General features: G+C 38.3%; 1 protein-coding gene and 1 long non-coding RNA gene across 2 annotated transcripts in view; one reads left to right on the top strand and one right to left on the bottom strand.

Annotated features, from left to right (window-relative positions):
* LOC113562438 overlaps window positions 1–202 on the top strand; it is a 694-nt gene extending 492 nt beyond the window's left edge. The window contains exon 3 of the long non-coding RNA XR_003406906.1: window positions 61–202. This is a non-coding gene — a long non-coding RNA (uncharacterized LOC113562438). The remainder of the gene's footprint in view (window positions 1–60) is intronic.
* The window catches only part of LOC105285650 (proton-coupled amino acid transporter-like protein CG1139), an 18,637-nt gene extending 3,120 nt beyond the window's left edge, over window positions 1–15,517 (bottom strand). Inside the window, exons 1-6 of the mRNA XM_011349985.3 lie at window positions 15,379–15,517; window positions 8,176–8,237; window positions 7,799–7,927; window positions 6,811–7,083; window positions 5,957–6,041; window positions 83–352 (exon numbers count right to left, since the gene is read on the bottom strand). Coding sequence (XP_011348287.1) covers window positions 83–352; window positions 5,957–6,041; window positions 6,811–7,083; window positions 7,799–7,927; window positions 8,176–8,237; window positions 15,379–15,414 — 855 coding nt within the window. The 5' untranslated portion in view covers window positions 15,415–15,517. The remainder of the gene's footprint in view (window positions 1–82; window positions 353–5,956; window positions 6,042–6,810; window positions 7,084–7,798; window positions 7,928–8,175; window positions 8,238–15,378) is intronic.

The following is a 15,517-nucleotide window of genomic DNA, read 5'->3' as shown; positions in this document are numbered from 1 at the left end:
GTAAGAGACAGATTTAGTAAATAATTTTCATGGTAATAATTAATGGAAGCTTCTTTATAGGAGATTTTAGCTGATTACTTACCACGCCAATGGACTCGAGGGCAAACAGGACGGTGCCAAAGAAAAGTGGAAAATTCTTGACCTCCCCAACTGTCACGCGGTCTTTGAACGTCAACGGCTCTCGGAAGATGTAGTAAAGTATGATGGCAAATCCAGCGAACATGATGGCATTTGCGATCGTCGAGAACGGTGCCAAGAACTTAAGGTTCCTGATGTAATTAATGAGGATCAATGGTAATAGAAGAATCGCCATGTATATTTCCACTTCCAATTCAATAAACTTGCTGAGTCCCTAAAAGAAAAGAAGAAAAAGAATATTTAGTAAGTTTGTACTTACCCCACTGCACCTTATCATTTGTCATATATACTATGCACATACAAAATTTATACAATGTTCTAATATGCTTCTTTTTCTTGAAATTTTAGCTGCGGTTCGTTCGAGTAACATTTAAAGGCATAAAGTAATAATACTTTGTCCGCTAGAAGATGAACGTAAAAAATATTTATTAGTCAAGTATGCAGCAACTAATGACAATGCGCTATTTGTTACTTCATAAAGCATTAACATAATGTGAAGCAAGACTTGATATAATATTTACAATGATATAAATGCATGTAAAATATGCAATAAATGTTCCTCGGAAAAAGAAAAAAATTTTAATGGCTAGAACTTTTTCATTTATTGATTTAACGAATTTTAAATCATCGAGAACTCTAGGCAATATGTCAAATAACAATATAAATAGCACAAAACTCCTCGGAAAAAGAAAAACATTTTTGGGCTAGAACTTTTTCATTTATTGTTTTAACGAATTTTAAATCATCGAGAACTCTAGGCAATATGCCAAATAATAATATAGATGCCCCAGAACTCCTCGGAAAAAGAAAAAATTGTTATGGTTAGAACTTTTTCATTTATTGATTTACCGAATTTTAAATTATCGAGAACTCTAGGCAATATGCCAAATAACAATATAAATATACTAGAACTAATCGGAAAAAGAAAAAACTTTTTGACTGGAACTTTTTTAGTTACTGGTGTAAAGGATTTTTAATCGTCGAGAACTCTTCGCAATATGCCAAATCCACTCTTAAAAAAACTGTGTTAAATGTCTTCGCATAGCGCGCGCCTGTGTTGTACTAGTCTATGTAAAATCTCCAAAATATCCTAATGAGTCCTTGGAAGAACATCGCTTGAAAGAACAAGCTCGACAACTCAATTCCGTTAATATGACTAATTACATTAACGCTTCGCGTGCTGTGTAATCGATATTTCTGTCACCTGTATATCGCATCATGTGCCGCTAAACTCAAATCAATCAAATTTCCGCGCGTGTTGGACATTCCGAAACATATACATACCATCCAGTTTCTTGTGTCGGTCTTGATCTCATTTATCTTCGCGATGTGTGTCCTCGAGTGAGAACTTTACACACACCTCCATTTATTTACGACACATACGCGTTTCAATCGCGTCAAGCACTCATCTGTAAACATAACGACGCACGGATGGCATTATATTCTCTCATTTTCTCATTCATTCGGAATTCCGTTGAAAATTGGATTTATTAATCGGCACAAGATTCGTGAAAGTCTTTACTAAAACTTTAGCAGAAATTAATAATTGTCGTATATTCTTGGATCAAATTAATTTTTCTGTGCTAGCATTGATTTTATAATCTTATCATTGTTAATAGTAAATTCATTTCTGAAGAATCATGCATTTTTTAAATATAAGAGATAATATAAATGGCTAAGTAAACATATTAAAGCTCAATGGAGACACAAAAGAGGGGCTTGTAGATACACAGATTACGTTATGTGCCATCATATTACAGATCGCTTACAAAACATCAGCTCATTGATATCAGCGACATTAATAAAATGCAATTATCCGTACAGGATTCACAGAGAGGGGAAATTGCCTCGCTCAGATCAATTCTCCACGGTTCTCAATTTTCGAATAATTCCAAATAAACATGAACATGAGTAAATAATTTTCATAATGCGTGCGTCATTGTATCTCAGATCGCCGATTCGTGCCGCAGTCTGGCATAACGTAACGAGATATTTCTGGCATTTAGGGAGAAAGAAAAATGATAAAAAATTGCCGATGAAAATAAATGTCACCGCACATGATTAGCCCTAATTCCTTGCATCATTGCCACAGAATTGGCACTTTGCCAATCAGAGATTCACGCCGTAAGATCTGCAGTTGTGAATTTCCACCTATAAATGGGGAAATACCGTCGCGATTGCCGAGCCGCTGATGCCGCGCAATCCTGCGAGTGTTTAGCTAATTTCATGATCGTCATCACGTCTGATTAACGGCGTCACATGACGGCTTTGCTCTCACGTTACTACTAGCACGCTTCGATTTCAAGGGCAGGCGGAAATGGGCGCGTTAGCATGGTTTAACGCTTCCCGTTTATCACTCTCGGATCTAGCCTTCGTCTTACGTAAGACCGACGTGACACACCGCTCACGTGCAATCAGTTGCACCCTTGAAAATCAAAGTCTGCACTTGGGCCAATTGTGTTTATCGCGTAAAGCGAGTTTCGCTAATCAGCAGCCGCTGATTGTACGCTTATTATCGCCCGGTCGCAGAATGATCAGAGATATTCACGGATGGAGAAGCTTTCCGATTGGGCGAGAGATTATCAGTATTTACGTATCGATAAAAGTTCGATGTGAAGAGACAGAAACGAATAATTTTAACGTGACTCATTGTCAGATCCGTACCACCTTGAGGCCTCCCATTTAGGGAGCGTCGTCCTTAATCTCATCGCGATAATGTCACTTTTCCTTGCTCGAATATTGCTTCCAAGCAACAATCAATTACGACATGTAGTGCTTCACGATAATCGTCTACACGTAATCCGTTAATCCATACGTAATCCTGTTATATGAACTACATATAGCAAAGTAGCTTGTGATTCCTAATTATTTATTACTATTTTAATTATTTTAATTACAAAATTACTCTATATTCATGCGAAAATAGCTGTACATATCTGCACACTTGTACAGATAAAGATCACCATGAAAGTAGGAGCCTTCCCTATAATCTTTTCATCGAACAGTCCGCTAAGTGAATCATAAGACAACTCATGCAAACCTGTGAACGTGGCGTTTCGACGAAACCACGTAAAAATTGCTGTTTATCACGTAAAAATGTTGCTTATTAAAAGAGACCATAAGTAGCATGTGATAATACGAAACAATGACGATTATTGTCTCCACTTGTTGCGTATCATAGCTAGGAACATTCCATCAGTATGGAAATATGGAAAATGAGCAAAATTAGCAAAGTGGACCTGCAAAGTGGATTAGCGTTGCTCGATACTCAAATTGAGGTATTTAGCTTGTGCGATTGGGGTCTTAAACGATCTGTCGGATCGTTTACCGGTAAATCCGTCACTGGAATATTGCATAATGCGTGTCGCAGTGCCTTGCTTCAATGCTAGAGTGAATAACCTGCCACCGCAGAAACTTCCGGATAGGAATAATTCATCAGCTGCGTTTGCGATAGCTGCGTGCTGGCATGCGAGCGACAGGAGCTATAAATCAAATTAATTGACTCCTCGAGTCAATCTTCCTTAGTCTTAGACTTGTTAGTCACAATTTGCAAGTTTGGGAATTCCCGATAAATTCTTAGACTCGTAAGCGAAATTACTATCTCGGAATTTCGCGGATTGTTGAGACACTTAATTTACACTGATAACACGGTCCCCATGCGTTTTTTGTGCTCACGCTGAGTAACTCTCTGAGTTATTCTCACTCGAGGATGTTAATTTTTGCCGAACGGAAAATTTTTCGTTACGGGATGGCGAAACATTCCCGGAGTACGCGCGTTTTTATTTTAGTTGTGATCTTTTCCTGGTAATAATATCGTGTAACAAATGCTTTATCACTCATAACAATTCTCGTTAAAAATAGCGGAAACTGTAACATATATACATATGTAAAATGTTACGTAATTTATATTTCTGTCTATTTATTTTTACATTTTTATATTTCTGCATTTCCTTCACTTTTGCATTTTCAAGCAAAAGTTCACGTCGCATGCCGCGAATAATTGACACGTGAGTAATATTGCGTTGATATTTGAAGACTTATTTAACGGTGTGCCTTGATATTTATCGTGGCTCTTTAACTATACAGTTAATATATCAAGTTTGCGCTCCGTTCACTTCGCATCCGACCCTGAAGTCGGGGCAGTCGCTCCTGCTAATGCAGGCGGCATTCAGGTTTACGTGAACACACGCGTTACATCCATGCACATGGACACATGCCACTCGCCATAATAACATGTCGTAACGATAGTTAACTATCTATTACATTGCGTACTACGCAACGCCTTCCAACTTGCGGCTAAGGTGTCGTCCACATAAAGCTTACAGCGCCTTACATATATCGCCGGATTACATCTTGTCCACGTATATTGCGGCGTAATTACCTTCGGTATACAGCAGCCAAACAAAAGGATTCGTGTTACCGTAACGTGAGCAAGCATTTTTTTTTAACGTAAAGTATATTTTGTTAAAACAGAGTAACTGTCAAACGATTTCACGAGGCATTTATTTAAATCGCTTTCTGTCGCTCTTCATTCCACTCTGATTTAATTGAGAGATACTTAGTCGAATAAAACCGTCGACAATTTAGTCCTTGAATTTATGCTGAACAACGTTTCGAAATGGCTGGGCGATTGAAAACTTGAATTTTGCAAGTGCGGTGCACTGCAATGGCATTTCCACACGTGCGAATAATCGAGAGGGACTGCAGTGAATTAAGAGAAAAATTTGCGAAAAAGTTCTGAGAAAAAAGTTCTATTTTATGAATAATCGAATGATCCTCGTATGAACGGTGCTTAAATTAAAGCTTGTCCGACTGGTAAGCGACTCTTACTTCTACTTGATCCTGCACTCATGATAAGATTCTATTCGCTCCGCGTTGTTGCAATGATTCCCGTGCGACCGGCGAGATAGTGAAATTCCGTAATAAATCACTCAGCGCTTCGCAGTATTCGGTGAAACAATATAAAACAAATAAAATTGACAAGTAACATGTCAATTTATAATTTCTATAATCCGCGGTGACGCGCTTCTTGTCATTTAATGCCAGTACTTCGCAAGGCGCGTGCTCCTTTTGAAATAAAAAATACTTTCCTCTCTCTGTCCGCAGTGGAAATATCATACAAAATATCATTCTACTATGGGCGGCTTGCATCGCATCAATGATACAGGTTGTTTAATCGTTCTATACTGGCCGAATCTGTCGCAACTCGGACTGACGAAATCTGCAAGTTAAATCGCCCTCGAGAAATTCGAGTGGACCCGCGCAAGAACGGATCACACTGTGCCGATTTCGAACTCGTCTCGTCTCGTCGACGAGCAACACATCATCGAAAATGTCACTGACCGACTGGCTGTGTTAAGTGTACAATTACCTTGACTCAATCGCGTGCGCATTAATTATAGCGACTGTCTACTCGCGTATTCCTGCGGCGTACTTCCCTGACCTGGATTATTCACTTTTCTACTTGCCTACGCGCTTTAATGTCGATAGAAACGTGATATCGGACCGTTTCCGCGCACGGGGAAAAAACCTGGACAAATTATTCAACGATGTAAAGCAGGCAAATGCGACATGGAGCTGACAACGGTATTGAATGTGAAACTACGGATGGAATTTTAAAGTCCAGCGCGATTTTATTTTAACATTTTATCATGTACCGATAAAACACATAGTAGTAAGTTGCCAGAACGGTGAACATGTAAACATTTTTTAAATAAAAAGTCCAACATTAAATCGTGTATGATGTTTCTAGGAAATCTAAGGATCTATGAAAGTAAGTAACGACAAGTAAAGAAACGAAAGTAAGAGGAAGACTTACCAGTTGCAGATTTTTAGAGATGAATACCAAGTAGACGCAGCAAGTGCCCATCTGATATACCATCAGGAAGGTGTTTATTATGTGGCTGTAAACGAAGAACAAAGCTCTCTTTTATAAAGCTAGTACGATTTACCATCATCTTGTATTCTCGTTATTTTAAAAGAAATGTTATAACGGTTGTTATACAGGATGAGGCACCTAAAATAGGCCACCTGACTATCTCGGCTGTTATTGGTGATAGAAAAAAATGTGTCAGACCAAACTTGCATGGTTTCGAGGGACACATAATTTGTTCTAAATAATTTTTTATTAGGTGGACGCGTAGAGGTCATATGAAGGTCAACTTCGTTTTTTTAAATGGTATAATATGTTTTTTTACGTACCATCTAGTAGAGCGTTTGAAGATGCGCACATTGATCTACGGGTCAAAATCATTCAAGGTCACTGAAGACTAAAATTGACAAATAACATGTCAATTTATAATTTCTGTATCATACCATTTAAAAAAATGAAGTTGACCTTCATATGACCTCTACGCGTCCACCTAATAAAAAATTATTTAAAACAAATTATGTGTCCTTCGAAACCATGCAAGTTTGGTCTGACACATTTTTTTCTATCACCAATAACAGCCGAGATATTCAGGTGGCCTGTTTTAGGTGCCTCACCCTGTATAATTGTAGCATTTAAATACAATCGGCTTATCTAATCATTAAGCATTTTTTTACCAGCAATGACACGCGAGAAATATATGGGAGATAATATGTAATATTTTGTACGTTTTATTTTAAGATATTTTTTAAGAATTTTGAAGTTAAAAAAATGCATATGTGAATATAAGATGATGTACTCACATGGAAGCTCTGGAGAGCGGCCTAAAAAGTACCGGTCCTTCAAGCAGAGCAGCCTCTGCAGTTGCCGGATACGTCATGGACGGCACTCTTCTCCTCTTGCACAGTTCGTATTCTGAGCGAACTAGAATTCGCATGCAGTATGTACAAAGTAGACCTATGATGATCGTGGCTATCATACCGACGACGTATCCGGCATTGTAGAAAGCCTTTGGCATCGCGAGGATTCCCGTGCCTAAACTACCCTTCAGCAAATGAAGCAGCGTCTCCGCATCACTGAAAATCCAATCAACTTGCTAAAGAAATCGGACATTTTTTTATTCGACATTTTGCTAGTGAATGTTTGCATTTTAATCACGTTTTATTAATTAAATTCCGATGGCATCTAAATTCCATTCTTTTGAGTGTTAGAGATAGTATTGTTAGGATTTTTATAATATTATCAAGATAACAATTTTATTAAGATAGATAGACAATAGGCACTAGGATATTGATTACATCATGATGTAGCACTTTATATACTCTTAAATCAAGGTTCATATCATAGACACTTCAAGTGATTTTTTCTCGCCTTTACAATACCCATGCCTTTTTTCCCATTAGAAAATAATCACGATTAATCTTCCAGTTTAGTTATATCTATTATTTTTGATAGCGAGTTTGATAGCAGAGATATTCTCAATATCCAGTAGGCTATTGATAATAATTTCTCCTACTAATTTGATCTACATTCAATTTTGCGCACGTATTAATACGAATTAGTGCTAATATTTTAGAATCGTCACATGTTGCTAAATTTAAGCATTAATTATATTTATTATTAATGAAAGAGAGAGAGAGAGAGAGAGAGAAAGAAAAAGATATTGCACGTTCAATAGAATATAAACGTAATAATTTACATATGCATATGAGCGGTGCGTATATCTTATTAAACAAATATGCTTAATAAATTATCACTTGACTGTGCAAGAAAAATAGATATAAAACTTACGTGGTTGGATGCTCCACCACTCTGTAGTCATACGGATCATAATTGTCATTTTCTTCGTTCGCGCCTTTCTTCTTCTTTTCTTCGAGCTCCAAAACATAAACGCTATTTTGCTTCTCGTTCGGTCCATAACTGCAAACATTTGTTAAAGACGTTAAACTCGAAGCAAGTAAGTCTTCGCGCTTAAATATCTCTAAAAGACATGTAAATACTCATGAAAAATAGACAATAATCAATGCTAATAACACGCGTTACGACACTCTTTGCACACTTCAGTTTTCACAAATATTTTCGTAAATATAAGTATATACAATATAAAATATAACTATAGATATAAGCAGAATTATGTGATAATATAACTAAATACATCAAGTACTCACTTAATCTGATTAATCTGATGCACCTTGGACGAAGAGGACTTTTTCACATCCTGCAGAGCGTCCTGCAAGAATAACACATACCATGAGTTTATACAGAGCAAAAATAAAACATATAAAAACGTATATTGTAGATAATTGTCGCATCGCTTATATCAGCAGAAAATTCTGAAGGTAGCAATTTGCAACACGTATGCATTTAAAGAGACACTATTTATCGCGTGAGTGATAAGTGCTCTTATAAATAAAACACATAGTCCTCTACAGTTAATCGTAAACCTCTCAATATAAAGCGAAAGACGAATAGACGGTCATATTTTTACGCACTGCATTTTTCCTCGCAAAATGCGCTTGGAATGTCACGTGTGCGGCTTTAAAAGTGCGTGCTAAATCGTTTCTCGGACAGCTTTCAAGACACCTTCCGTCATCGGACGCCGATATGCATCCAAGCATCACGGTTGTGCATCGTAGCACACTAATACTAACCGACATCATAGATTCCGACTTTACTGTCTTATATGCAACACCATATATATAAGAATTAATGCCATGAAGACTATTGTATCAAGATCTTGATTGATACAAGATAATTCAAGAGGAAGATCATGCTTATCATGCCGCGTCTTTCTGCTTTAATCGTTACGATCATGACAATCTCTGCGTGATCGTATCGAGCTTGAAGCTTGCCAGAGGCAAACAAATCTGAATTAAATTTGAGCATGGAATTTGACAAATTTTTCCGATGATTGATAAACATCGGTGGCGTATCGATGGATTACTTCTAAATGAATGTAATCCTCCTCGTTTTGTAATATCCCGTAAAATTCCATGAGCAGTGCGTGTTGCGAGTATATATCAATCAATAATAGATATCAATTTAATTGAGGAGTTCCGTCCGGCTTTTTCCGTTAGTTCAATTGGGTTGATACGATTGTCTAATATTGGATTGTCTTTATTAGTCTTAGATTGCTCTATTTTTATCGGCATTAATAGAGATGTATCCTCGGCAATTGGATATGCTTAATGCAACTATCTCAGTAACTAACTAGTAAAGTAAGAAATAATCACAAGTGCAAAAAGAGCGCCACACTTTCCACGGCTTGCACAAACGGGACTCGTAGATCCAAGATCGTCGAAGATCTGCTTCATTAATTCTCGCACGTATGAATTATGAAATCCGCGCTTGCCATCTCGAAGCGTAAATCGCTGACTGACATCTGCATAATTGCCCGACGTTGATACGTCTCCTTTACATGCAGTTTAGCGCGTAATGTGACGAATATGGGAAATTTTCGTGCGGCGGTCTGTGCAAATGCATAAATTGCATAATACGCGGATACGAGCGCTTAATTCGTCCTTCAAAGCGGAAGATGCCCACTAAAATTGAAATTAAATGCACCGTTAACGACACGTGTAACCGTTTACACGGTGGTAAACGTAGTGGAAGTTTCCTTCAGGTAGTTCCGATTATTTAATAATTAAACACAGAGGTATCTAGTATAAACATATAGCGTGGAGAATTTTCCATTGTATTCAGACGCGTTAACGTTGCGATAACACGTATCTCTAATATATCTTTTCTTTCTTAACTTTCGCGATTAGGGATAATTCCTCGCCATTAATTCAAATTTAAATAGATACACAGCAACGTATATTATTGTATAAACTAATATAAATTTTATATTTTAAATATGTATGCGCAAGAAGTATCCTCAATCCGCATTTTTCAATGCACATACGTAACGTATAAATATAAACATTTTTATCAAGTATAGATTTAATCATTTATATACATCAAATATTATATATTATAGATATAATCACATATTGTCACGTTACAAATTTAATCATTTCTTTGTGTGTGAAAACGCACGTGGCGCATGCAATCGGAATGTTTTTTGAATTTGATGTATTGATACAAATGAAAACGATGAATATTGCATTTGTATCGACACAAGCGCAGATTCTTTTTCCCTTATTTCACCGATTTTTGCGTGAGGGGATCAAAACGTTTGCCATGCGTGTCAATTAGCGGCAGGGTGATAAAAAACGTGTTTAAATAAGATCGTAAACATTGTATATTCTTTCAGCCTTCCATATGCGTACTTCGGGCACTTGTCATCACTGACACATGCACGATACGCGAACGTACACACGTTCCAGGTCTGATTAACAACGGATTATGAACGAGTTTAATTGTGCAAGCATTGATCAAGAAGCGGAATACGCAGCTGTAAATATTGCTGTAAATGATCAGACAAGTTCACGCGCTTATCATATTCGGTTTCTCTTTCCATGTGGAATGTGAATTTCTTTATCTAAATTCTGTTAGATGTTCCGTTTATTTGCGATAACATGAGGTGCGAGCTTTCATATCTGTCTTATACTTGGGATATCTGATAATAATCGCCAAACCGCATTCTTTCTCGTGGGAGACGCGTATTTGCGCTTATTTTTCACCGTCTCCGAGGCATTCGCATTATGTCGACAAATGAGTCAATTATGACATTAAAGTGGAATTTTTTCGGCATTTCGAAATTGTGCCAATTTACGTTATCGAATTAGTAGTCCGATTTGTCAAAAATTGAGCAAAAGTTTATTACTCGTTAATCAGTAACGTGAATTTACAAATTATTAAATAATACCCATTAAACATAAAACACTATTAATTTTTGTAATTAGATTACATATTCAAAATTTGAATTTTATGCAATTTCTGACATGCCCTTTCCCCGACAAAATAAGTTGTTTAAAAAATTAACAGTGACGTATAAATTATATCATTCGAGATTACTCAAAATTCATGGCTTAAGTTCGCTTTTACGTATTATTTTTGCGGACACGTAATGTCATTAACTATAGCTATTAGCAGTCTGATATACCTAGCGAATCAATGATAATTGTTTTATATCACAATAGTTAATTCTGTGTATGTATACATATATATTTGTAACAGATACAGCCGTGGTATATCGGTTGCCAGAAAGAGATTATGCCTTTAGTCAGTCGCTGAGAGATACCGAAGAGATGACGAAATTAGGAGTGGAAGAAAACCACAGTAGAATATTATTTAAAAAATTTCCCACGAGATGTGTCTTATATAAATGTAAAACCACAAACGTGATTCGATCTGCATATCATCCAACGCATTAATCAAGTTTTATAAGTCGATAAATCGACGGTTTTCCGCCAAATTGCAAATGTGACTTAATATGTCAATTGATGATAATCGCTATCAATCGATAATCGATCAATCGAGGCTTACGTCGAATTTTGATACAAAAGGATTGCACGATAATGCGTTGCGTTAATGTAAACTGCGTACATCCAAAATATTCTTCTATCCATATCAGTCATGTGAATGATCTTTTTACACGCAATTCTATTGTATTTAACGTTGACAATCTCCCACCATGTAGAACAAAAGGAAAAGATCAAAGGTTGTGACGGACAATTTTCGTCGTAACATTTGATGGAAATATTTTCAATGCTTCTTTGAAAATTATGTAAATCTATGCAAATCTATGTAATTCCAGCTATAGATTTTTCCTGAAATTTTATACATTAGAATACATAATGTAATTAATTATGCAATCTTTTTTGCAGTTTTTTTTTAATTTGCGCATAAGTCTCACGAGCTTCTTCAGATTTTCTTTATATCTGAATGTTCAAGACGATCGAAGTGTAACATTTTATCTAATAAGCTTCCCCTACATTTTGGAGGAAGGTGATGTACTTGTCAGCTACTCGAAAAGAACAACACTTTGCAAACTCGAGTGCTTCTAATCTTTTAATATAAGTCTCTCTAATCAACAAAACTCGTGCGCGTACTTGTACTTATCGTTCTTCAGGTATAATCTCGGGTTAACATACAAACAAGGGTCCAAAGGTACGAAGGATTAGCAAGTACTTGTTTTCGTAGTTTCTTTCACAGTATCTTCGCTATCAGGAAAGAGCTTTAGCTATGTCATAATTTATCTCATTACCCTCATTCACTGTTTGTACAATCTCGTTGCACGTAAAATTATTTACCGAAGTGCAATGTAAATTCTACGCGACAGAGAAAGTGCCTCGCATTCTACCTGCAATCGTAGTTTATCTAACATTTTTGCAAATACAATTCCACAGACCAAAAACAATTCTTCGCTTCGAACAAACAAGGCGGCGAGTTTCGGTTCTCAGGTGTAAGCGACAATTCTGCCGCAGAAGCATACGATTTACCTTTACTACGGTTCAAAGTAGATAACGTAGCCACTTATATATCTTTTTTCATCAGTAGAGGACATTTCGCCGTCACGCTCGCATAAGAATTCACGATACTACTGCGCCTTGGAATATTGAAATAATTTCAATATCATTACACGCGCGATTGTAAGGCAACTGTAATTGAAGGCCTCGAGGAATTAGCAATTCAGAGCACGCGCGATTCATATCTCCTGCGGACACACGTATCAAATGGGAAAAAACAAATGGAAAACCGACTTTGTGGTGCCGCCGGGGGTGGAGGATGCGGACAGCTGCGCAGCCAAATTGCATAAAAAAAAAATAAAACAAAAAAAAGGAAGAAGCAAAGAAACATATACATCGGGGAAGAACTGAGAGATTCTGGCTCCGGAAAGTTCCGCGACACCCTCCGAGAGCCGATGGGCTCCGGAGTGTCGCAAGACTTCTCATGGCGAGCATGTTCCGTTCTTGACATTACGCTCCGTAATCGGTCCGAGTGCTTTTCCGCGGGCATAATGAGCCGTAACGCGGCAGTAAGTGGCTAGAAAGCGGGAGGAATCGCAGATGCATTATGCAAACATGCCGCGCGCGTTACCGGCATGCGATCGATCTTGAATTTCGTTACGATGCGTGAATAATCGCGTAATTGTCGGCTGAGACTCGTTACATGGGAGCCGGCGAGCTCGCTTAATTAGTCACGTATCCATTACACAAGAATGGTCGAACCGGTAAGGCAATCGAGCCGCCTTGCGCCGAGTGCACCAGTCCATTTTTCAATGTTACGTGCGCTCAATATTTACAACGGGGGTGCAACGTGCTGACGAAAGATTGTGCCAGCGCCTTAAAGCGTATTCGAGATCCACCTGCGCGCGTGTATACCTATATTTAAGCCGTCGTTATCAGTGCGCGAAAAGCGCTTTTCAGTAGCAGAAATAATGATCGCGCGTTATCAGGAAATAATCAGAAATAATCGTTATCAGGAGGATACAATTTGCAAACCGCGAGGCCGGCATGTGGGTCGCCCGGCTGAACAATCGTTGAATATTATTACCGAGGAAAAATTGATTCGTTTCCACGGTATACGTCGATCCTGTCACCGTGCCGAGATAAACGGAGACGTTAAAGCGTGCCATAAATTTTGGAGGCGTGTATTATGAAAGAAATTAGTGACGAAGATAAAAGGATGGAGATATCGCAGTGTGTATTTAAGTTCTAGCGGTTTATCAAAAGAAAAGAACGAAAGGACCAGTTTTAACCGGCGCCCGACTCTGATTTTTAATCGGAGATAGGCAGTTAAAAGATAGGAGAGGAAACCATTGCGACACCTGATATATCTGACGCAGATATGACGAGTGCAGCATCTCCGTTCCGGAATAAAGGAAGAATCGATAAAATCATGATGTAACGTTATCGCAGATCTTACAAGTTTATTGCAACGCGAGTGGCTATAATTGTCGGCTATATTTACATCTCTGCATCAAGACATTTATCCGTTCCAGTTTCCCACAGACGTGCGGTACCTAATAATTTGCAGGAAAATAAGACGATATTCAGAATATATTATCCCGGTTTCCCCGTATTCCTTTTTCATCATCAGTAATAAATTACATTTCTTGAAAAGGAAATAAAAAAAAAAGAAAAAAAATAAAACAATCAAGTATTTCTCAAACTCGTCAAAATAAGATTCAAGACTAGTTCAATTCAACATATTAGAGCTCTCTCAAAATACGCATCAGGTAAAAGCCGCAATTTCACAAGATCGTTAAAGGATCTGCAAGAGTCCAGTTGCAAGAGAAGGTACAAAACATTTGTAGAACGCCTTGTTTCAACAATTCGGATACTTTCGAATGATCGTGCGTGCCTAAAGGACGGGCATTGTACCCGGTCGCCTTCGACAGCGCGAGGAGAAAAAGCGAGAGAGAAAAAAGGCGTCTGGGCCAGGCGCGCCTGGAAAAAGTCGCGGGAGAAGGACACTTCGTAAAAGTAAGCGCTAGCTTACCTTTGGTATCCAGTAGACCAGTTTTGCTCGGCCCGTTTACTTATTGGCATTTTCTCATTGTGCAACGATCTTGATCGCCAATTATTTTGTATCGGCACATTACAAAAAACGGAGGCAACTATGTTAACGACGGTATTTCACACGTCAACGATAAACGAACGAACGGATTGTCCTTCGACACGCGAGAGAAGTTCTCGTTCGCAATATCGGCGCAAACTTTCCATTCTCGGCTTGGCTCCATGATCGGCTCATGATCAAAGCATCGCGCAATCGCTCGAGGATCGCCGTCAAAAATATCAGGTGTGCAATAGTTAATAATAATTACTCCGGTTTATTATTATCCCGTTCCGTAATCGGTTCGCCGCTACAATACCAACGATCCCGTCCAAGTACGGCAAGGTAAATATTTTTCATCGCCCGCCGAATGAAACGTATGCATTGATCCGCACGTCGAAATTCCCCGAAATCTGACAATTCTGACCAACTGATTTTGCGCAAGCCTGTTTTCCGTTTTCTCATAACATCTAACGTCACACGCGCGCTATTAGATATACCGTCACTTTAAACGTGCAAAATTTTTCCTTACGTTCTGGAGAAATAAGTCCATTAAAATTTCTTTGACACTCTGTTATTCAAGATCATTTTTCACGATCTTTATCCTCGTGTGTACATCCTTTTCGCGCGGAAAGCTCTACGGAATCTTTGGAGATACTTGACGTAAACAAAGCAGTAAACGCCTTATTTCGAGAAACTTATTTGTCGTCGGTGTTAAATAGGAGAGACATTCTTTTTTCGTTGCTAATAAACATAAATAAAGCCTGATTTACAGAGGTATTTGCAGAAGCGCTATTTACGTCAACGCTCCTGCTGCCTGCTGTACAAATACACATAGATAGCTCGAATCGTTTTCGACCACCGTGTACAAAAACTACCGGTGTGTCATCCCGAGAGGACCCATTAAGTCTGCTTGGACGTTCACTCACCGTGCTCGATGTAAATCCCAAATTGTCGTGCGACATCCTGGAGGGTAGCAAGTATCAGCTCGCCGATGCGACGAGCGCAACGAGGAAGCAGAAGAGCACCGTCGCCGGTGAGAAGAGCGCGAAGCGATGAAGTAAAGGG

Source organism: Ooceraea biroi, chromosome 8, assembly GCF_003672135.1.
Source record: "Ooceraea biroi isolate clonal line C1 chromosome 8, Obir_v5.4, whole genome shotgun sequence".
In the NCBI taxonomy this organism is placed as follows: domain Eukaryota; kingdom Metazoa; phylum Arthropoda; class Insecta; order Hymenoptera; family Formicidae; genus Ooceraea; species Ooceraea biroi.
Note: the sequence above shows the minus strand (reverse complement) of the source record. Positions and strands in the feature narration are given on the sequence as shown.